Source organism: Cynoglossus semilaevis, chromosome 1, assembly GCF_000523025.1.
Source record: "Cynoglossus semilaevis isolate Cse_v1.0 chromosome 1, Cse_v1.0, whole genome shotgun sequence".
Classification (NCBI taxonomy): Eukaryota; Metazoa; Chordata; class Actinopteri; order Pleuronectiformes; family Cynoglossidae; genus Cynoglossus; species Cynoglossus semilaevis.
The window spans coordinates 16659141-16683327 of NC_024307.1; the positions used below are offsets into that span (position 1 = coordinate 16659141).

At 40.6% G+C, this 24187-nt stretch overlaps 3 protein-coding genes across 5 annotated transcripts in view; 2 read left to right on the forward strand and 1 right to left on the reverse strand.

Moving 5' to 3' along the window:
* The first annotated feature begins 4755 nt into the window (after positions 1 to 4755).
* Positions 4756 to 8042, forward strand: clec14a (C-type lectin domain containing 14A). Its single transcript, XM_008315291.3, has 2 exons — positions 4756 to 5459; positions 6484 to 8042. Exon 2 carries the CDS (start codon positions 6498 to 6500, stop codon positions 7857 to 7859), a length of 1362 nt encoding a protein of 453 aa, XP_008313513.2. The 5' UTR covers positions 4756 to 5459; positions 6484 to 6497; the 3' UTR covers positions 7860 to 8042.
* Positions 8043 to 10450: 2408 nt separating this feature from the next.
* On the forward strand, positions 10451 to 16508 carry foxa1 (forkhead box A1). The gene is made up of 2 exons (XM_008314964.3): positions 10451 to 10573; positions 13223 to 16508. The coding sequence occupies exons 1-2, from the start codon at positions 10508 to 10510 to the stop codon at positions 14336 to 14338; spliced, it is 1182 nt and encodes a 393-aa protein (XP_008313186.1). The 5' UTR covers positions 10451 to 10507; the 3' UTR covers positions 14339 to 16508.
* Positions 16509 to 18418: 1910 nt separating this feature from the next.
* The window catches only part of mipol1 (mirror-image polydactyly 1), a 16841-nt gene continuing 11072 nt past the window's right edge, over positions 18419 to 24187 (reverse strand). For all 3 annotated transcript variants that reach the window (XM_008315008.3, XM_008315017.3, XM_008314998.3), the window contains exons 10-15: positions 24073 to 24112; positions 23821 to 23991; positions 21268 to 21321; positions 19988 to 20076; positions 19540 to 19710; positions 18419 to 18677 (exon numbers count right to left, since the gene is read on the reverse strand). In XM_008315008.3, coding sequence (XP_008313230.1) covers positions 18611 to 18677; positions 19540 to 19710; positions 19988 to 20076; positions 21268 to 21321; positions 23821 to 23991; positions 24073 to 24112 — 592 coding nt within the window. In that variant the 3' untranslated portion in view covers positions 18419 to 18610. The remainder of the gene's footprint in view (positions 18678 to 19539; positions 19711 to 19987; positions 20077 to 21267; positions 21322 to 23820; positions 23992 to 24072; positions 24113 to 24187) is intronic.

The following is a 24187-nucleotide window of genomic DNA, read 5'->3' on the forward strand; positions in this document are numbered from 1 at the left end:
TGAAGACCAACTGAAGACCAACAGAAAACATTCGACTAAATTTCGACTAAATGTCGACCAAGGGTCTTCCAAGTCGACATTTAGTCGACATTTAGCCGAGATTTAGTAGACTGCCTTCAGTTGGTCTTCACTTTGTTGACCGCTATTCGACATTTAGTCGAAATTTAGTCGACTATCTTCAATTTTTCTCCAGTTGGTCTTTATTTGGAAGACCCTTAGTTGAAATTTAGTCGAATTTAGTCGACTGTCTTCAATTGGTCTTCAGTTGATCTTCACTTGATAGACCCTAAGTCGACATTTAGTCGAAATTTAGTCGACTGTTTTGAGTTGGTCTTAAGTTGGTCTTCACTTGGTAGACCCTTAGTCGAAATTTGTTCGAAATTTAATCCACTGTCTTCAGTTGTTCTTCAGTTGGTCTTCACTTGGTAGACCCTAAGTCGACATTTAGTCGAAATTTAGTCGACTGTCTTCAGTTTCAGAATCGTTGGTCTTCACTTGAAAATGTTTGTAATTTTTTTTTCAGAATTGTATTTTTGCCTGCATGTTTCTTAGAAAATTAGTTGCCTTAGTCGACATTTAGTCGAAATTTAGTCGACTGTCTTCAGTTGGTCTTCAGTTGGTCTTCAGTTGGTCTTCAGTTGGTCTTCAGTTGGTCTTATGTTATAAAACAACATTTTTACAAAATTTTCTGTTAAAAACTTTTTCTTTAAATGTCAGTTTTTCATGTCATTTTTGGTCAAAAACTAAGAAATTTTGATGAAAATGTTTGTAATTTTTTTCAGAATTGTATCTTTGCTTGCATGTTTCTTATAAAATTAAGGCACGCAAAGAACATTTTTACAATTTTTTCTGTTTAAAACTTTTTGTCAAAATGTCAGTTTTTCATGTCATTTTTGGTCAAAAACTAAGACATTTTGATGAAAAGCTTTGTAAAATTATTTTTCAAAATTGTATCTTTGCCTGCAGTTTTTTCATAACATTAGTGCACATAGAGTACATTTTTAGAAATTGTTCTGTTTAAAACCTTTTTGTCAAAATGTCAGTTTTTCATGTAATTTTTGGTCAAAAACAAAGAAATTTTGATTTTTTTTCAGCAAAATCCCAATTTTGTATGTCGTGTAAAAAGTTGAAAAATGTTCATGAAAAGTTTTGAAAAAAAATTAAAAATTCTTTTGAAAAAACTCTTGAAATTAGAACATTTTGAAAAATATTTTAGAAATTTGCTTTTTGGAATATTTTGTCATTTTGTTTTTGCATAATTTTCATGAGCATTTTTGAAAAGACATTTCAAAATGTTATCTTTTCTGCATGTTTCTTATCAAATTATAGCATTTTGAAAATGTATTTAGAAAACTTTTTTTGCGAAACACTAATTTGTTTTTAAATTTTGTCTTTTCTCCATGTTTATTATCAAAACTCAGCAATTAATAAAAAACTCTAAAAATGTTTTTTTCAACTTTTCACCAAAACCATAATTATTGGTCATATGTTGAAAAATTGACATTGTTGAAAAGATGATAAAAAATTTTAGCATAGTTCTTTTTAAAAATGTGTCTTTCTGCATGTTTCTCATCAAATCAGAGCCTTTTTTGAGATTTTTTTTGGCAATTTTTTTAAAAAAATGTCTTTTCTGCTTGTTTCTTATAAAATTACAGAGTATTTTGAATTTTGTTTTCACAAATTTAGCATGTCATTTCTGGTTCGGTGTTGAAAAATTATCTTCTTTTTCTTTCGGCTTTGTCCCTTTTTTTTCAGGGGTTGCCACAGCAGATCATTGATTTCCATCTCTCCCTGTTCTCTGTATCTTCTACTCTGACTCCAACTATCTGCATGTCCTCCCTCACTGCATCCATATATCTCCTCTTTGACCTTCCTCTCTTTCTCCTACCTGGTAGCTCCATCTCTAACATTCTTCTACCAATGTATCCACTGTCCCTCCTCTGCACATGTCCAAACCATCTCAATCTGGCTTCTCTAGCTTTTTCTCCAAACCTTCCTGTCTGTGTTGTCCCTCTAATGACCTCATTCCTGACCCTGTCCATTCTTGTCACTCCTAAAGAGAATCTTAGCATCTTTAACTCTGCCACCTCCAGCTCCTCCTCCTGTCTTCTGCCTATTGCTACTGTCTCTAAACCATACATCATGGCTGGTCTCACCACTGTCCTGTAAACCTTTCCCTTCACCTTAGCTGACACTCTTCTGTCACAGATCACTCCTGACACTTTGCTCCAGCTGTTCCATCCTGCCTGTACTCTATTCTTCACCTCTCTTCCACAGTCTCCGCTGCTCTGAACAGTTGATCCTAAGTACCTAAACTCCTGCACCTTCACCACCTCTGCTCCTTGTAGCCTCACTATTTCACTGTTCTGCCTTTCGTTTACACACATGTACTCTGTCTTGCTGCGACTGACCTTCATTCCTCTTCTTTCTAGTGCAAACCTCCACCTCTCTAGGTTCTCTTCTAGCTGCTGCCTACTCTCACTACAGATCACAATGTCATCTGCAAACATCATAGTCCATGGGGACTCCTGTCTGACCTCATCTGTCAATCTGTCCATCACCACAGCAAACAAGAAGGGGCTCAGGGCCGATCCTTGATGTAGTCCCACCTCCACTTTGAAGTCTTCTGTCCTCCCAACAGCGCACCTCACTACTGTTGTACTATTCTCATACATGTCCTGCACCAAACTAACATACTTCTCTGCCACTCCTGACTTCCTCATACAAAACCACAATTCCTCCCTTGGCACTTTGTCATATGCCTTTTCTAGATCTACAAATACACAATGCAGCTCCTTCTGACCTTCCCTGTACTTCTCCATCAACATCCTCAAGGCAAATATTGCATCTGTGGTACTCTTCCTAGGCATGAAACCATACTGTTGTTCACAAATCTCCACTTCCTGCCTCAACCTAGCTTCAACTACTCTTTCCTAAATCTTCATTGTATGGCTCATCAACTTTATCCCTCTGTAGTTGTTACAACTCTGTGCATCACCCTTCTTATGAATTGGCACCAGAACACTTTTTCTCCACTCATCAGGCATCTTGCCAGTCTCTAAAATTCTGTTAAACAAACCAGTCAGGAAATTTACTGCCACTTCTCCTAAACACTTCCATACTTCCACTGGTATGTCATCAGGACCAACTGACTTTCCACTCTTCATCCTCTTCAGGGCTTTTCTAACTTCATCCTTTCTAACCTGATCTACCTTCTTCCTACTAGTCTCTGGCTCCTCGTTTCTACTTTCCCTTTCATTTTCCTCATTTAACAACTCCTCAAAGTATTCCTTCCATCTTCTCAGCACACTTTCCTCACTTGTGATCACATTCCCCTCTCTGTCCTTAATCAACCTCACCTGCTGCACATCCTTCCCAGCTTGATTTCTCTGTCTCGCCAATCTATACAACTCCTTTTCTCCTTCCTTTGTTTCCAAACTCTCATACAACTCCTCATATGCCTTTTGTTTGGCCTTGGCCACTTCCCTCTTCACCTCCCTTGTCCTCTCTTTGTACTCCAGTCTGTTCTCTTCTGTTCTGTCACTGTCCCATCTCTTCTTCGCTAATCTCTTTCTCTGCACACTCTCCTGGATCTCCTCATTCCACCACCAGGTCTCTTTGTCCTCCTTTCTCTGCCCAGAGGACATACCTAGCACCTTCCTACCTGTCTCCCTCATCACTGCAGCTGTAGTCTCCCAATCATCTGGGAATATCTCAACACTACCCAGAACTGCCCTTACTTCCTTCCTGAAGTCTTCACAACATGTCTCTTTCCTTAGTTTCCACCACTTGATCTTCTGCTCTGTCTTCACTCTCTTCCTTTTTGTCACCTCCATCGTCATTTTACACACTACCATCCGATGTTGTTTGGCTACACTCTCACCTGCCACCACCTTACAGTCTCTAATCTCCCTCAGATTACATCTTCTACATAGAATATAATCTATCTGTGTGGACCTGCCTCCACTCTTGTAAGTCACCCTATGTTCCTCTTTCTTTTGGAAATATGTGTTTACCACAGCCATTTCCATTCTCTTTGCAAAATCTACCACTGCCTGTCCTTCTACGTTTCTCTCCCTAACACCAAACCTGCCTATCACTTCCTCATCTCCTCTGTTCCCTTCCCCTACATGACCATTTAGGTCTGCTCCAATCACCACTCTCTCTCTCCTGGGGATACTCTCTACCATCCAATCTAGCTCCTTCCAGAACTTCTCCTTTTCTTCCAACTCACAGCCCACCTGTGGGGCATAACCACTAACAACATTAATCATCTCTCCTTCTACTTCTACCTTCACACACATCAACCTGTCTGACTCTCTTTTCACCTCTACCACATTTCTTACATATTCTTCCTTTAGGATCACCCCTACTCCATTTCTCTTCCCATCTGAACCATGATAAAACAGTTTGTAGCCTCCTCCAATGTTTCTAGCCTTACTGCCCTTCCACCTGGTCTCCTGCACACACAAAATATCTACTCTTCTTCTCTCCATCACATCAGCTATTTCTCTGCTTTTCCCTGTCATTGTACCTACATTCAAAGTTCCAAACTTCAGACTAACACTTGTATTCTTCATCTTTTCTCTTTTTCTCCTAACCAAACGCCCTCCTCTTCTTCTCTGTCTCTGGCTCTGACTCTGACCAACAGTAGTCCAATTTCCGTGTTGAAAAATGATGATGACATTTTTTGGCAAAATTATTTTTAGATGTTATCTTATGCACATGTTTCTAATCAATGAGAACATTTTCAAAAAATTGAAAAAAAAGGATTTTGGTTTTAACTGATACAGTGTAAAAATGCTGGTAGAAAAATTCATTGCCCATAATATACAGTATTAGCAGTAATATATGGTGGTTTACTTTCTCTATGCTCCGCCCTCCTTGACCTTCCGATTCCTGCAATTCTTCACTGACTTCCTCCAGGAAGCTGTAACAACAATCCCTCCTTTTTTGTTTGTTCAGATAGTGTGTATAGATGTATGTGTGTATGTGTTCATGTGTGACAAGAGAAACTCCACCTGCTGCATTATGTTAAATTTGTTGAAACCAAACTTCATAATTTAAACCTGTGTTTCCTGGTTATATAATCTTTCTACATTTATTCTGTTTTATTGTGTAACTGATGACCTTACATTTGCCCTCACTGTAATAGCATATTATCTTATTCTTATTGCTCTGTGTGGAATCAATCAAAAGTCAATCAAATCCTGAGTTGAAAAATTATCAAAATTACAAATCAGGTTTGGTAAAAGTCTAATGTCACACTTTCCTGAGAGAGGCACTGATTGTGTGAAGGAAATGAGCTTGCCCTATCAAGACACAGCACACTTCCTGTCCTGAACGGTGGGGGGATCTGAGGGGTGAGGGCTAAGTCTGACACTCAGCAGTGTGTCAGAGCAGAGAAAAAAGTCATAAGAGCATTGGCAGGACGGAGAAGTGAAGGAATCAAACTCAAGGTAAGAACTTTCTGTTCTTGTATTCCTGTGGTGTCTGTTCAGTTTAATAGTCAGCTCTTGTGAGCAACGTTTTGTCTGAGATACAAAGTTTGACCTGAGTGAATGTCAAAGAGGGTTCCAGACATAGAAATGTGTTCGGCCGATTAAAAAAACACTCAGCTGAACGATGAAATAAAACGTCCTCAACATCTTCAGTCTTTAAAATCTATAAATACAAGTATATACATTTATATATGCTGGTTGCCTGTTAGTTCCACACCCTTTTACAACAGTAAAAAAGGTATTAACTACAACCCTCAGCTGTAGAAAGTCCACACAGTTGATCCACTGCTGCCTCCAGTGGTTGGTTTGAGCCCAATTTGTGGTATAAACAGTTTCATTTTTTGTTGATTTTTGCCATTTAAAAATGTGTTTTGACATTTTTAGCAAAAAGAATCTAGAGACCCAGGAGACAAGAATTTTAGAGCAGGAACCATCATAGTGAGGTGTTTGGATATATTATATTTAAAAATGATGTCCCAAAGTAATTATATAGTATTTTAGTTACTTTGACATTCCAAAAAACAATTTTACACCTAGATGCACATTATGAAACAAATTGCAGTATACATATTTATGGGTTTTAACATATCCTTTGGTGGGCTTGGGGATTCTTATGCTGATTTTTTGTCTTCTTTATTATAAAAATAACAATTATTATTATTATTCCCTTTTGATATTAGAAAAATGACCATTTTGGCATTTAAAGCACACACTTTGTGAGAAAATTCTTAATTGTAATCATAGTAGTAATACAATAGCTTAATGTTTAAAACAATAATTACATTCTATGAATTAGTTACATATTTTTAATAATTACTTTTGTTTTATCACCAATGATTAAACAGTTTTGATCAATAATCAAAATCGTACTGATATGAATTGTCTACCTCAAGGATTCCACCTGTGAAACAAAGAGCTGTTCCTCACAACATTCTCTGTTTCTATTATGTTCTTAGTCCATTTGTCTCCTCTGTGTCAACAGGGACAGCATCGATAATGGGGGAGGAGTCAGGAAAAATGGCGTCTTGGGTCATTTACTTAATTTTTATCATCTTTTCTGGGAAACATTGCGTGAAGGCATCACTGCCAACCTACACCTTCCACAACAACAACGTCAACTTTGAGCAGGCAGCAGCACTGTGTTCCCCTGGCGTCCTAACCACCCTCGCCACCATGCAGGAGGTCACCGAGATCCTACGACTCATCTCTGAGGGGTCGAGGCCTCAGGGTAAAGCCACCTTCTGGATTGGACTGAAGAAAGCTAAAGAAACCTGTGTTATTTCCTCGCTGCCTCTGAGAGGGTTCCACTGGACAGAAGATGGCAGCACGGACTCTGAGGTGAACCGCTGGACCAAGGAACCGGTGGAAACTTGCACCGCGGCTCGTTGTGGTACCCTACAGGTGCAGCTGGATGGTTCTGCTGCCCCCAAGTGGGGTTTGGTTGCAGTCACCTGTAAGAACGCATCGGTCTATCCCTTTATCTGCAAACTAAAAGAACGTGACAACTCTAAACCTGATCCACCCAACCCAGGACCTGTATCTTTGCCACATCAACCTGATTCACCTGAATATAAACCAGCTGCACCACAACCACATCATCCTGATCAACCAGAACCAACAGCACCAGGACAACATAAACTTGATCCAGTTGTACTAATACCTGCTCCAACTGAGCACCATGAACCAGAAGCACCTAAACAAGAACCAGAGACACCAGAACCACCTAGATACAGTACCCCTGAACCTGAATATCCAATTGGTAAACCAGAGTTAGGAACCCACGTGGAAGCTAATGTTGAATCCAATTTAGGACCAGGTTCTAAACCCAGTTCTGGCCTCAGACCTGGTATATGGTCCAATGACTGTCAGAACCCCATCATCCCTGGGTCCCGCTCCCTCAGTCCAGACCCTAATAACAGCAGCCGTATGCTGGTGGAGTGCTGGTCCACGGTCCAGGTGAAGCTCCAGTGCCAAGGCCGTCCTGCGACCTGGCATCTCCTGAGTGACACTCCTGCTAACTTCACCACCCTCTGCAAACCATGCAGCATAGGATTTCACAAAGACATCTCTGGAGTTTGCAAAGATGTTGACGAGTGCAGCGGCGCCCCCTGCAGACACACTTGTCTGAACACCAGGGGTTCATACCGCTGTGTCTGCTATGACAAGAACGGGAAGCACCACGAGGAGGGCTCCACAGAGTGCATGGACATGGTTACAGAGGGCGGGGCTCTGTCAGGGATCTGGGTCCCAGTGCTGATTGCTGTGGGGGCGCTGGTTGTCCTGGTGGTGGCTGTGGTGGTGATTGTGAAGTGTTATTTAATGTCAAAGAAAAAAAGAAAAGAAGGAGATGGACAATGAAAATAGACTTTTATAAACTGGAGAAATTGTCACTGGTCAAAGAAGTTTGTTTTTTGTTTTGTTTTGTTTTTTCAAATTAAGTTGTTCATTTTTGTTCTAAGGAAGTTACTTCAGACTGGCTCTGGTTGTCTGAATAAAATAAAGCTATCTTTTTAAAAAAAATGATTATGCCAAGAAAAAAAATGTTAGATTTAGTCTGAAAACCTCACCATAAAGAACATCTGCAATACAGGAAAGGTTGTCGTCAAAACACCCACCTGTCAATCCCACACAATGTTCAATGATACGTCCTATATACAGTATCTGCACTTTCTTGTCTATTTAGATTTAAAAACATGCCGTTGTTCTACAAAGTCCCAGTGAGGATTCACTGAGGCCCAGAGGCTGCTGCGCCCGTTTCTTCTGTACGATCAGTGGTGCAGATTAGCTTGTGCTGGTTTGAAATGCAATCTAATAAAGAATCTGTTTCATTTGATCAAAATAAAAGCGTTGTTATTGGTCACGTACTACGTGTACCCAGTCGACCTGACCAGTCAGCGTGTTGGTTTGGGGACAGCTGTGATGCTCAGTAAAGGCAGCCTGATACTGTTGTCCAGGAAATGATCATTTAGTGTTTGTTGAGGGCATTTCCTTTTGAATACAAAGAGGAAATGACTTTGCCCCTCCCGCTGAGCAATGCTATAATGACTCTTTGTTTTTAAGTATCTGTTATTTAAGACCACACACACACACACACACACACACTGGTAGTGAATCATAACACTGAGGTTATGCCAGAATGACTCTTTTAACCTTCAGGTAAACTCATCTTTGATTGACAGCAGAGGAAGTGTGTGTGTTAGGGAGAGGGAGAGAGAGAGAGAGAGAGAGAGAGAGGCCCAGTTATTAGAGTCATAGTGACATCACTGTATGTTCTTGAACTCTTCAACTCCTCACACACACGTTTGTACAACAGCTCCGCAGAGACTTTCATTCATTTGTGCAGTTTAATCTAAAACCATTACATAAACTAAACACTAACACACAAACACGTTAGGTCATACCAACTCTGACCTCCAGAGGGCACTTGACCTCAGGTTGTCTCTGAGACTGTGAGGAGACCTGAACACAACATATACAGTATTTTCGTTTTGTGACTGAAAGGAGTCTTTACCTGCAGGAACAAGCGTAGGCGGAGAACAATAAGGTTCAGGTCATGACCTCACTTCCTGTCAGCTGGAGTCAGTCTGTCTGTCTGCGATGTGATTTCATGATGATGAGGTGACAGTTGAGTCAGTCTCTGCAAAAACATCATAATTATCAGTGAGAGGCTTTTAGTCAGACAGATGCAGATTTACAGCCTCAGCCTCAGCCTGAACCCGACACGGAACCTCAGACTTAAACTGACAACCACTCCTAACCTGATTCTGCACCCGGACTAGATTCTGACCCAAATCACCTTGTACCAGGCCACATAAACCTCTGTCCAAATGTATATGCTGCCCTCTTGTGGATAGGAATCAGTACGTAGCGCCTGGATCCATACCCTAACATGACAAACACAAACCTTAGTATGATCTAATCCTGAATTTCATCTCAAACCCGATTCACATCACGAACTGAACTAAATGCTGAAGCCAATCCAAACCTGAAACTGAATTAAAAACAGAGCTTGACATTAACTCTGAACCAGACCAGGAGCTTCGGCCAGTCTTAAACGACCTTTGTGACAGACGAGGTGTGGCTAAAGAACAGGTGACAGTCTGACTGTGGGGCAGCAGTGTAAACCGCTATCCCACGTCAACGCTAAGGGCCTTTACTGCTATTTGTGTTTAAATAAATAGGATAATAATACATGTGAAATTATCACAGAAGACAGACAAAATGTTTCCTTCTCTATATTGACCGCTAGGGGGTGTCTGTCTCCTTTCTTTGTGACCTGGCAGTTGTTTTTTTTTTTTTTTTTTTTTGGAAGAGCCCTTTAATCCTGCGGATCATCAGTTAATCCAGTGTGAAAATGAGCAGATCAGACTCAGTCTGGAAACATGTTATTATTTCTGACCAGTTTATAATAAAAATGAAACATTAATTACAAATTTACATGTTTTTTTTTTTTGGTTATTTTTTAAAAAGCGAAACAAAAAATATGCAAATTAAACGGAATTTTAAAAAAAGGTTAAGGAATTGTGACGTTTATTAAGTTTTAGAATTTTAGAACTAATCATTTTCACAAATGGGTCAAAACTTCAAATTAAAATGCTAGAAAACTAAAGAAGATGGAGGGATTTTGAAAATCAGATTTTAACAAAATGATATTCTCCTTCATCGAGACATTTTAACTCGTCAATAGTTTTAAAAGTTGTGGGTGACGAGGAGGAGCAGGTGAAGGAGAAGGGAGGAGGGGGGAGAAAGAAGGAGAGGATCTGGATCTGGGGCTGGACCTACAGCTGGAGGAGGAGGATCACATCAGTCGGCGGGTCACACCATCACCTCCTCCTCCTCCTCTTCATCTTCCTCCTCTGTAGTTCCGTGATTTTCCGCTCCTCCTCTGTCGGTGTCACATCTGCTCGGGTCATCTCGACTCACTTCAGCTCGGGTTTGTTCCACCCGGACCAGGACCCTGACAGGTGGAGCTGAACCGGGACCAGAAGCGGCAGGACCGGGTTGTGATGCTGAGCGCAGTGAAGATGGAAGGACACGAAGCTCCGGACTGGAGCAGCTACTACAGTGAAGAGGTGAGTCCGACACGACCGGAACCAGGACAGGGACCTGAAGCAGACACAGAACTAGACAGAGTTCACGGTTAATGAACGCAGGTGGAGGAGAAAACAACACAGGGTGAAGAAAAGGCAGAGCAGAAAACAATTATATATATAAAAATTGAATTTAAATTGTGTTAAACTGGAGATCAAAAAATGTTTATTTTCGTATTTAATAGAAATATTTAATATAAAAAATAAATTTTATATAAAAAATATATAAATATGAAGTAACATGAAAGGCGGCGCGTGAAAATGAAAACGCGCTGCGACGGAGTAAAAACGTGAATCAATCTGTGAGTCGAAGAAGGCGAGAAAAAGTAATGTAGCGTTTAAATAAACAAACACGTATAAATGACACAATAAACATAAATCAGTAAAAACATTACAGGGAGTTAAATAAATAAATAAATATATTAACCGACGGTAAGAAAAATCAAAACCAAAACAAACCAATAAAAATTAAATTAGAAACCATCTCATGACCAAGCATTGTTTTAAATCTGAACAAAACTGTCTGATATTAAACAGTGTTTAAACTGTGTCATAAGTGTTGAATGACCCGGTAATAAACACGGACTTCTTTGATCTGAAGTCGTTCACGGCTTCATTTGAATTTTTAAGATTAACGAACATTGATTTGAGATTCATCAACTCACAAAATTGTTTCGCGGTAAAAAAAAAACCCCAAAACAAAACAACTGATAAATCATTGCATTACATAATGAAAACAGAACATTTAAGGCGTCAGGTTCAGATCGGACCTGACAGGAATATAATAACTGCTGTATGTTAATAAATATAAAGAAGAAAGTTAAAGATTGAATACAGAAAAAAAAGAAAAGAAAAGAAAAGACCACAGCAGACAAAAGACACAAATACATTTAAGTAGAAATAAATATTTAAAAAAATAAATGGTATATTGTCTGTTCAGTTTCGATGTGAAAATATCAGCAACAGCTTCAACAAAAATTTGATTTTTATAAAATAATTATAGATAGTGATCACGTTTCAACAAATCTCACAGTTTTATATCAAATACATCTAAAAATATTTAATTTGTATAAACTATTGTTTGTGTGACAGAAAAAGTAACAAACTGTATTTAGTAATGTTGAGAATTAAAAACTCAAATAAATGTGAGGTGTTTCTTAGAGACGTGTAATATATATAATAAATAAAATACGAAATAGATACGAATACGACATTGTTATTTTTTTAAGTATTAGTAAGTTTGCACAATATCTGAGGTGTTTTTAAATTATAAAATTCAAATGTAAAAACAGATGCTCAGTGTGGGATTTGATTATGTTTTTGATAATGTTTGTAAAACACTTCCTGCTTCACATTAACGTTAATATCATCTCAGTTTAACGTTGACCTCATACACATTCGTCGATACATCAATTTATCCGTTTTTAGAAGAATCACTTTATAAATGTGTGCTTCGTTTTTAAAAATTAAATTAACTATATTGACTATATTTTTAAAAAGGGTTTCGACGTATTTAACTGTTTTGTTTATTGTTTTCCTCAACGTCCCTGTGAGCCGTGTAACGAGCTCATCGTTGAGGCATTTAAGTAGTTTTTTTATTTTATTATTATTATTTCATTTTATTTTTAACCAGCGGTAACAGGAAAACAGACAAAGACAGACAAGACTTTTGAACAATAAATGTATAATATATAATATGTATATTATAAGTGTGCCTGCTGTCAGGTATAATCTACTCCATTTTAACGCAGCTGACAAAGGGGATTATGGGTAATAATAAATTATTATGATGCTCTTTATTATCTTCCTCGTCGTTCTTCTTTTTCTTCGTTTTTAGTATCAACTATACTTTACCTAAAACGTACACACAACAACAACAACAACAACAATACTTAATATTATTATTTCTACATTTGTTTCATTAGTTTAGAACAGCAGTTAGATTGTTAAAAATAAAGTTTGCAATAAAGATAAAAAATACAAGAACTAAATTAATTAATTAAAAAAAAAAACATGACATGCAGACTTTGTCACTCGTTTGTACTGAGGTGAGGCAGTAAATTGTTGTATTTGAATTGTCTCACTGTAAGTATTAGAAGGCCCTGTCTTATCACTGCGCCCCCTGCAGAGCTGTGTGCAGCCAACAGGCTCAGCTAACTTTAATTGTTCTATGCAGTTCTTCTGCCTTTAAACATGTGTTGCTTTTTGCACCAACTTTGACTAAATGTTGACTGAAGTAACTTCTGTCTGTTTGTGTTTGTACTGATGTTAATGATGGAGTTCTGATGTTATTTACCAGAAAACCTTAAAAGCTGAATAAAAAATAATTGAAATTATTTTTTGTAACAGAGAACCAACATTATCAACATGATGGAGAGGTTACGTTAACACCAACCCTGACCATGGTCCACGTTTGTGGCCAATTGTGAAAGTTTACTGACAAGTTCTCCTTAGTCACAGCCACATGTTCTGCTCTTGTTCTAACAGTATCTCTGTTCTGTGGTTCGTGTTTGACTTGTTGTTGGTTCACCTGGTTCAGTCTGAGCAGCCTCTGCTCTCCTCTGACGACTCACGTTGTTCTCTGCTGCTTAGTTTTACTCAGTTTTTGTCTCTGGCTCTGGACTCTTGCAGGTGTACTCTCCAATGCCTGGAGCTGGGATGGCCACTGGCCTCGGTATGGGCTCCATGCCGGGCTACATGTCCAGCAGTGGGACTACGTCGGGGTCTTTTAACATGTCGTACAGTGGAACCGCCTTGAGTCCTGCCCCCGTAGGTGGGATGTGCAATTCAGCTCAGACAGCCATGTCAAGTCTGGGTGGAGGAGTGACCTCCATGGGCGGGACCCTAAGTCCATCTGGTATGGGCTCGCAGCAGACCACAATGGGCCTAAATCCATATGGAAGCATGAGTCCCACCATGAGTTCTGGGATGGGATATGGCAGTGGTGGACTGAACCGCCCGCGGGAGAACAAGGCTTTCAGGCGGAGTTACCCACACGCCAAGCCTCCATATTCCTACATCTCCCTGATCACTATGGCAATCCAGCAGGCACCTAGTAAGATGCTAACTCTGAGTGAGATCTACCAGTGGATCATGGACCTGTTCCCTTACTACAGGCAGAACCAGCAGCGGTGGCAGAACTCCATTCGCCACTCACTCTCCTTCAACGACTGCTTCGTCAAGGTTTCTCGCTCTCCAGACAAACCAGGGAAAGGCTCCTTCTGGACCCTACACCCGGACTCTGGAAACATGTTTGAGAACGGCTGCTATTTGCGGCGCCAGAAGAGGTTCAAGTGTGATAGGAAAATTTCAGCCAAATCGGAAGGAAGGAAGGAGGTAGGAGGTAGCAGTGGGGGAGGAGCATCTCCAACAGGTGACTCCTCTCTTCCCTCCTCCAGTCAGACGGCCTCGCCTCCCAGTCTGGACCTGCGAGGGGGGTCAGACCTGAAGGTCCCGGGGTCTCAGCTCCTGTCCTCCCTGTCGTTGCCTCCTCACACCATGGCTCATGAGGCCCAGCTGCACATCAAAGGCGACGCCCACTACGCCTTCAACCACCCGTTCTCCATCAATAACTTGATGTCGTCGTCAGAGCAGCAGCACAAACTGGACCTGAAGGCGTACGAGGCGCTGCAGTACTCTTCCTACGGCACCGGCACGGCGCCAGGCTTCGGAGCCAGGAGCATGGAGCCTCTGGAGGCGACATACTACCAGGGGGTTTATCCCAGACCACTTCTCAACACGTCTTAGGGTCTGCCACTGCTCCACGGTCCTGAGGTGACTCTGCATGGACGTTGTGTGGGACTGTGATTACACTGCTGGTCTCTCAGGTCCTGACCAGCAGAGCTGGAACCTGGGCCTATAATTGTACCAGGACCAGGATCTGTTGACAGTTTCTCCTTCTACACACCGTCAGTGACTTGTTCCTGATCAAATGAACATCAATCTTCAGTCAGAACGTGATCATTTAGAACATATTAATGAACACCACATTGGTCAGACATGATAAGATCAATGGGTGTCTCACACTCACAGGCACAGGGGGCGTGAGAGAGCAGATTATGTGGATTGAAGGGTCAGTTTTCTGAACCCACACAGTTGGCCCCGCCCCTCTCTTTGATTCAATGATCAGTTATCAACAACTCCATCCAACTGGTTCACTGGTCAATAATCCATCCAAGACCCTGTTGCTGTGACACTTTGATTTTAGCCATGTCATAATATAACAATAAAAAACAAACATTTCCTGCTTGGACAGGATCTTTGTTTGTGACTCTCACTCTGTGGGTAAAAGGAGAAACCACGCTCTGATCCAATCTGTATTTAAATCACTGATTATTGATTATTATTAACTATCATCATGTGCATGAATGAAGTGGGGGCTCTTCTTCTCTTTCTCCCTTCTTTTTGCTCTTCTTTTTGCACTTGTTCTCCTTCTGTGTTATTTCATCTTATTTTCATTCTCTCTGTTCTCTCCTGAACAAACTGCTCACAAACTCCCAGTCTGAAGGAGAGAAAAAGGAGGAAAGCAAGAAAGGAAGAATGAATGAATGCCCCTTGTCCTCGTGCTTCTCGTTGGTTTTTGACTCTGATGCATGTTTTTAAATTATTCTGTCATTTTTAAATAAAACAAAAACACAGCAATTGATGATTGACTTGTGTTTATTATCTTAATTATCATATAAAATTTATTTAAAAATAAAATATTTACTCTGATTTCTACATTATATTATTTTTATTGTTGGTGATTTCGTTTCCTGTGATATATATATATATATGTTTAATGACGTCATATTTTTTATTTTTTCAGTTGTTTTATTGTTTTAAGGATGCTACAGGAAAATATTGTTTTCTCGTGGTGAAATTGATAACGTTGTATAATATTATTATTTTCCCGGTTTATCCGTTTACATTTGTTTATTCTCCTCATATTTTTCCCGTTTTAAAAAAATATTCTGTTCGCTAATTAGTCACTAACAGATGGAGCCGAAAACAGACGAGCGCAGCCGAGCGTCGGTGGGACGTTCAAGCTGCAGAACCGAAGAAAATGTGGAATTAATAAAAACATTTAACACATAGGATGAACATTATCAGTAATAACAATTATAATAATTGTGAAGATCATAATAATAACAGATCTAATTATCTCTAACCGATAAGATAATTGCTATATTTAAGTTTACGGCCATTTCAAATGGCAAGAATTTGACGGCGTTTTATATTTGTTCTCTCTTTAACATTTCCCTCGAAATTGACTCAGCATTTCTGGTTCTGTATATGCACCGCTGACGTCAACGAACATATTATATGTTCATTGCTAGTAAACACGAGCGTGAGCGTGAGCGTGTGTGTGTGTGTGTGTGTGTGTGGTCACCGCTGACTGAACGGATCAGCTGCTTCTTTTACTGCCGTGACCTTTAAGATTTAACCAAACACACACGCACAAAAGAGAAACACGGTTAAACCTGCGGGTTTAACCTTTCAGAGCCGCGACACAATAATAATAATAATGATAAAAATAATGATAATAATAATGGATTTTATCTTAACATCTTTTTTATGATAAATGTATACTTTATATTATATAATATAAATTAATGTGAAAATATATTCTAAAAACATGTCTACAAATATTTAAATAAAAAGGCATTTTTACAAGGATTTATAAAAACAATCACAATCAAATCGCATCATATGATATTATTATCAAAATTAAAAACTAATTCTACAAAAACGGGAGACTTTAAATACAATCTTTACACTTGACCTTTCACACATTCCTTCTTCTTTGTTTTTAAAGACTTTTTTTTTTATATCATCACTGCATGAACCATCTTGTTTTTAGTTTTTTCACGATTCTCTGTTATTTCCGTCTGTCATTTTTAGACACTGAAGACTGTGTCACATCACAGTAATCTGACATCAGTGATGAAAGTTTTACAGCATATTTTCAGTGGTACACACGAGGAAAGACAGACCACTCTAATGTCTTTGTCCCCTTTTTGATTTTCATGTTTGGCTAAACTGTCATATTTTAGTTTGTCTTCACAACAACAGTTAAATAAAGCAGGAACTACTGAAGGCCTCAGTGGGCTTTCCCTGGACGTGGGTCGGTAGGAGAGCGTACTGGGTTTAACATGGGTTTCTGATAGAAATGAGTCATTGACATGACATAGAAAATATTATATGTATTTATATATGTTTTGATTTATTATTTTACAAGATCATGGGTAGATAGGAAAGGTATAAGAGAGAGGAGGAGGTGATGTAGCACATGACCTACAGATGGAACCTAAGACGAGTAACCCAACGGAACGTTCTGTGCCACGTCCTTAGATTTGACCACTACACCACACACTGACCGCAGTTTTACCATGTGCAGTTATTTTAGCAGTAGCTGATAACGTGAATTAAAGGAACATTTCGCAGTAAACTATAATGCCACCCAGTCTGCTGCACTAATACAAGCCATATGTTCCCCACAGCCGGAGTGGGAACGTGCACGGCATCGTTTCACTGAAGCACCTCGCGCCTTATGGAGGGAAATGTCGGACACAATGCAGCGGCCTCGGCCTCTTTCTTCAACGAGCCTTTCATTCCTGCCATGATCAGGGGCCCCAGGGCCACTCAGGCCTTTTGATGGGGATTGGAATTAATTATCTCCAATAACATGATTGTTCAGAGCCAATGAAAAGAGCAAAGAAATCCCCTCAGAGAGAGAGAGGGAGAAGAATGAGAGGCAGGGCGATCAAAGAAGAGAGAAAGAGAGAGATAGGTTGAAAAAGAAGAGAGAGAGAGAGAGAAAGAGAGAAAGTGAGAGAGAGAGAGAGAGCAGCTGCTCCATCAAAATGATGTGAGGAAGTTTATTAGATCTTTGTGAAGAGGTGATGAGGCTGAGCTGGTGGTCCCGGAGTTTGGAGGAGGAGAAGGAGGAGGTGACTGAGGGGGTGGTTGTGGGGGTAATTGGCAGATTTCATGGTTATTATTGTGATCACTCCGATTCTTTTCAGTCCACAGACAAGAACAATGTCAACCAGTCAATAAATGAACGATCAAACACGACATCAACAACAGGAGCGAGAAACAGAAAATAAACAGGAAGTCTAAAAAAAGTTTCATCTGATTTTCTTTTTATAAAGGCTGACGTCTTCCTTGAGTTTCACCCCATGTTTCATCCTGACATCCTAAAAAATCTTGTTTAATTTTCTCCAAAATGTTCAAAGATGTAAAAGTAAAATTTTAATTTGAAGTTTTTAAAGAACAAGAAGAAAAGTTTGTCTAAGAGAAGGAAACCGGTAGAAGGAGATTAAATGGAACAGAGCTGCACTGAGAGTGAAACAGGGCCGGATGAGGACGAGGAGAAGAAGAGGAGGAGATGGAAAGGCACAGAGGAAGACAGAGGAGCCCAGAGAAAAAAGATGAAGTCAAGAAAAAAAGTAGCAGAGGAGAGGAGTGAAAGAGTCAGGGGCAGAGAGAGGGTGGCAAAAAAGGAAAGGAGAGGCATGGAGGGAAGAGAAGGATGGTAAGAAAATAAGGGAGAATCAGAGGGAGCAACAGGAAGAAGAATGAGATGGGTAGAAGAAGAGGAGATGCAGACAGGAGGAGAACTAGAGAGGAGCACTAAGTACGGAAGGCCAGAGGAACTGGAAGGAGTAGGAAAGGAAAGGCCAAGCCAGAGAAGAAGTGGTGAGATGAAGGAGGGAGGGTGGGAAAGAAGGAGCCAAGGAAAGAGGAAAAGAAGCAAAGAGGACAACAGAGAAGAATAAGAAGGAGGAAGGAGCAGTTGGCAAAAGAAGGAAGAAAAGGAGTAAAAGGAGCGGGAAAAGTTACTGATTGTTTGGATTATTTTATTTCACTGATTATCATTTGACAAACTGATTAAAAAACCATTTGTGATCACATGTGAGATCACACCCCAGCAGCTCACTGATTGGTCAAACATTCCACAACAATTAAAACACCAGATACAAATAAAAGCAATTAAATTCTACTTATTCTTAATTAATGATTCAAAAGTTTGGATCAGATCATGGCTCGGACACTTCCTGTCCCCACTTTCTTCCTCAGAACGTCCACCAGACGCTCCAACCTGAGAAGGAGAGGGGATGATGTCATCAGTGGCGAGAGATACCACAGCCAGTGACCATTGTTATTTAAATAAGGTTTCTGATCTATTGATTATCAGATGCACCAATGTCATGTCGGTGTCACAGGTTGTGACATCAGACAGGAAGTGATGCATCTAAACTGAAGAACGAGTAAAACTCAACCCCGACTCCTCTTCCCTTGCTCCTTTTGTCTCCAACTTAAATCAAACTTCTGTAATAAGCAGCAGATTCTGATCAACCCCGCCTTTACTTCTACCATAGAGCAAACATTCCTCTTGCTGCTCTTCACAGACGTCGCCCCCCGCTGGCAGCCAAATTATAGCAGAAAGCCGCGGGTTTGATTCTGGGAGGACAACGTGGGCCGCAGACGGACGAGTTAAGCCGTTTCATCACCGGTCTCATCCTTTCATCTTCAGGCGACACAGCAGAAGAAGTCAGAGCGGCGTCCAAGGATTAATTCTTCCCCACTCTCAGCACGCTGGCTGAATACCAATCATCTTTAGTCCCACGCGCTTAACCAGTCAGTAAACGCATCATTCTCAGCATGCGGGCTGAATAACAATCATCTTTTGTTCTATATGCCTATCCAGTCGGTAAATACAACACAATCTATCCTACAACTTGTCTAAAAAAGCCACAAGTTTCTTTTAATGAAGCAGTGAGGAGCAATGAGGAGGACCAAGGAGCAATGTGAAGGGAGATGAAGACCTGCCTCGCAAAATGTCATCAAACTTCACATTTAGCCTTTTGTTATTTATAGCCATTTAATGGCGTTTCAGTATCACGTGACCTGAGAGTTGGTGGAGCTACAAACTGGCCACACACCTGCCAACTTTCACCCACCTGCGGACTCTTTCCGTGGCTTCTTGTTCTGCCTCCTGACAGCGCTTGAGCTCCACCTCCACAAGCTCCTTATCCTTCGAGAGCTGCTGTAGTTGCACCAATAGGGGCGCGGCCTCCAGTGAACTACTGTTGTCCAGAGACGAGGGCGGAGCCACGGTGACATCCTGAGAGCTGAAAAAAAAACAAAGGAAGTTTCTTAGGATTGTCAGCTGGATAATGGTGGCACAGATATACTGCTAAATATAGTAACCTGTCCAGTTGGTCAGCTTGCTTAATTGAATGTTTAATTACCTGAGTAATTAGGTTTTAGACAGTAACACGTCACAAACTGACAACAAATTAGAACGTCCTGCCACTTCCTGTTAGAAGCCAGTTAGCATCTTGTTAGAAGTGGGTTGAAAGCTACAGCACACTGCAAAGAAAAGTTGAGATGTGAAAACTTTCTCACCTGTTATTGGCTCTAAGTGACTCTAGCTCCGCCTCCAGCTGCCACCTGTCATTCATGTCTTTGTCTCTATGATGTCTCAGCAGCTCCTCCTATTGGAGACAAAGGTTTTCAAGAGCAGGAAAGTTCTTCATCAGACTTTTGACTAATGTGTGTTGAGTTTGTTTTCAAAATATGTGCGTTTCAGCATGTTACGTGTGTACAAATGAAAAATGATCACATGACCATATTAATGATGATCACAGAAATGCGAATAAAGGATTCATTTTCAATTTTAAGAGTCAACAAACATCAGTTGTTACAGCCATACACTGTGTTCAGAAACATAAAGGTCCAGCAGATGGCGTCTATCCAGGGGTTACGTTACTGTCCATCACTGTCCTGTCAGTACTGCAGATTTTTAACCTACAGACTGATGGAAATTGGAGCCTTTCACAGAGGAGGTGGACTCCTGCAGGGATGACAGAGCGGACTTTGACCTCCTCATCCTCCTCCTTGTTCTCCTTCTCGTCCTGTATGCTAATGAGCGTTTCTGAGTTTGAAGTGACACATCAAAGAGGAACCAAACCTGCAGGGTAAATATGTGTCTTCTCCAGCCGGGCCGGAGGACATGCTTCAAAAGAGATGCCCACTTATTAATCAAATGAGCTGATGAGCCAGCAGAGCGGCGCCACTGTGACAGTGACCTTTTACGTTAGGAGTGAAGGTTAGGTGGTGGAAGAGGAAACAAGGGGAGGAGGGCCTGGCTAGGGGGAGTCAGACAAGGCAATGGATTAAAACAAAAGCTAATTATATTTTAGGGAAATTATTTTAGTTTCTAAAAACTGACTAAACTAAAAAAAGTTGTCAATGAAGATGTGAATGATGAAGTGATGAGGACAAGGGTGGTGCTTTGGCCCAGAGGCAACGTCTCTGTAACTGGTGTGGAACCCCAGGGTTCACCTCCTGGGTCAGATCGAATCCTGGTCAGGGTGGTTGGTACCTTCCAGTGGACTCACCACCTGCAGGAAGGTTCAGGGGGGTTGGTACGGGGCAGTGTGATTTGGGTGGCGACTGCTGCCCCCGCGACCCGGTAACGGATTAGCAGATGAAAATGGATGGGTGGATGAAGACAACGCAGAAGATGTCAGTGTTGGAGTCAGAGTGAGGTCAGTGTCAGTGAACAGGTCAGTTAGGGCAGAGAAGGTGTCTGTTGTGAATGCATGTGTCAGTGAAGACAGTGAAGATGTCAGTGAGGTCTCATGTGGATTGATTTGTGTGTGTGTGTGTGTGTGTTTATTTACCTTGCTCGTTCTCTCCTCTCTCTCCTGAATCAGCTCGTGTTCCAGACGTTTAAACTAAAACACCAATACAGTTATCAATTATTGATCCATTACAGCAGGCACAGATCAACAACAAGTAAAGACAATAACAAACTTTAATAAACTTGTTTGTAAATGATAAAAAAAAACTTTATTTGGACAAACTTCATTCAAATATAGTATTTGTAAATTTGTCTCGTTTTATATATTTTCGTGGATATGCAGCTCCCTGTGGGAGTTGAACCTCTATCCACTTTTAGCTGTAATAACTTGATATTAGCTCAATAAAAGGGAGCAGCAGCACAGACTGTGGGGAGAGACCCCTCCCTCTGTTTTCTAATATTTCCCAGAAGTCCTGGCTGCAGCAGGAGATAATCCCTGAGAGATGAGGAGCAGTGGAGGGAAAGGGGGAGGATCCTCAGAGTGGAGAGCTCACTCTTCTTCTTCTTCTTCTTCTCTGCCGAGGATTTGAAACAAATTTCAGCGCAGTGCAGTGGTGAGCATGGGTGGGATTAAAGTGTTGCTGTGGAGGGCGGTGTTAACTTGTAGGGGCGGGATTAAAGTGTTACCGCTAAGGATGGCGTTAACACACCAGGGCGGGAGCTCACAGAGAAAGGAATGGTGCTCATGTTGGGGTAACAACAAGGGGGGTGGGACCTCAGACAATACATACGTGTAGCAGTTCAGGAGGTTAATGTGGAACAAAGCCCACACAAGTTTAATCCTACAAGTACAACTTCTTTACTACAAGTTAAACTGCACTCTTAACCATGGACCATGAACTCTGCTCCACCATGTACTATTACAGTCCTACAAGTAGAATTCTACTCCACCATGTGCAACCACGAGCCTACAAGAATAATTCTGCACCTTAGTGTACAATAACAATCCTACATGTACAACTTTACTCCTTCTTGTACAACTACTGTTCTGTAAGTACAAATCTACTCCAAAAAAATCCACCGTTACTCCAGCAAATACCAATTAGCATCTTCTTAACAAGCGTGTTGACACTTCTATTAGTACAACCAAAATTCTGTTCTACTAAACATCAACATATCTCAGGTAAAAGTTCAAATACTTGTACATTTCTACAGGTACAACTTTGCTCTACAACAAAGTTACTTCTCTAAATGACAATTTACTCCCACACGTAGTAATATACGTATACATGCACTACAGTACTGCATGTACAACTACACTTCCTTAGTGCAGTTGTAGTCAAATTTGTGAAGGACCCTCTTCCCAAACTGTCATTGCTATGGTTACAAACTACTGTGTGTTTGTTGCCGGAGAAACCGGAGATCTCATCGTCCTACTGGGAGGGGGCGGGATTTCAGAGCCGAGCACGCTCAGATGACGTCCTCCCATCACTCAGAATTTTTCTCATTTCTATTTAGCCCTTGCTCCCCCTTCCTTCCACAGAGAGCAGGATATGAATCCAGGTGAGTTGTGGGTAATAAATCCAGCACTCTGCAGGTTTTCCTCCTAATAAAATCTGGACTTTGGATCATAATCACACGAGTCTGGATTTGTACCATCTTCGCACATTCACTTCTTTAAATGTAGATAATTTAATGAAAACTTATGAGAAAAATTCAGGTCAAAACCTGATGATCACAGATCAGACTGAGATGTAAGAGAGACTTCGATTAAAATCTACAGCTGTGTGCTTGATTGTAATAATCTGTAATCCACTTGGATTAGAATCACTGATTTGATGTTTGGTGCACATTTATGAATTATGTGTTTGGATTGTTTTTATAGTACATTTATTTACTATAAAAATAAAAGATAAAATTCTCACAAAATCATAAATTGAATTAGTGTGATTTTATATTTATTTTTAAAAAGGAGTACAATTTAATTTTAAGAATAGTGCACATTTTAAAGGGGTGTGAAAGTTTACAAAAACCTTAACACAAAAACCTTGACACTAAGGTCTCCTTTGAATATCAGTGATTTTTTTATCAGAGCAAAAATACAGGGTTGATCCACTGTGGAGTATAATTGTGTTATTTTGTGACTAGAGTCTAGATTTATCTTGTAAGGCAGCAAAAGTTAAGCAGCTTCTCTGTTCCCACAGGTTAAAAATCTCTGATTTTCTCTATGGACTTTGGTGCGCATATGTGTAAGTATATGTGTATGTGTGTGTGTATGTGTGTGTGTGTGTGTGTGTGTGTGTGTGTGTGTGTACTCTCCCAGGTGTGTAAACATCTCCACTCTCAGACTCATATTTGTCTCTTCACCGCTTTGTTTTCTCACTGTTCTAAATATTCATGTTCACATTTGAACTGCAAATATTTGAGGTTTGGGCTTCAGGGGCTGCTGTAGCCCCGCCCCCACCCCACCCCCCCAGTAGCTTTGAGCTCCGCACAAACAGGATTAAATAAGCGACTTAGAAGTGGCCTTGTCAGTGAAAACACTGATGTTGAACAGGAAGTTGGAGAATCCCAGGTAAACAGACAGACAGGTGAGAACAAACAAGAACAGACACACAGACAGACACACAGACAGTAAGGTGTAATGACTCACTTTGGCCACACAGACGTCTCTCTCCATCATCACAGCCTTCATTTCCTCGGCGGTGATTTCTTTTCGCCGTTGACGTGCTGCGAGCAGACGTTGAACCAAAGCCGAACCGTATTGCTCTACCTGTTGGACTGAGTCTGCATCACACACACACTGAAGCAGCTGCTCCACTTCCTGTACAGAAAACCATAAATGTGGTCACATGACTGGTCAGATGATGAATGAAAAGTCAGAAGAGTGTAAATCAGAGTTTACCATGTCAGCGGTGTGTGAGTTGACCTTCATGTGCTCTGATCTGAAAAGAAAAAACAACAAAGTTACAGACACTGGTCTCTAAAATCTCCTACAGTAGTTTTAAACCAAATAGTAC

Coding starts and splice junctions, on each gene's coding strand:
- foxa1 (XM_008314964.3), top strand. CDS start 10,508: ATGCTGAGCGCAGTGAAGATGGAAGGACACGAAGCTCCGGACTGGAGC. Junction 10,574..13,222: donor GCAGCTACTACAGTGAAGAG/GTGAGTCCGACA, acceptor GGACTCTTGCAG/GTGTACTCTCCAATGCCTGG.
- clec14a (XM_008315291.3), top strand. CDS start 6,498: ATGGGGGAGGAGTCAGGAAAAATGGCGTCTTGGGTCATTTACTTAATT.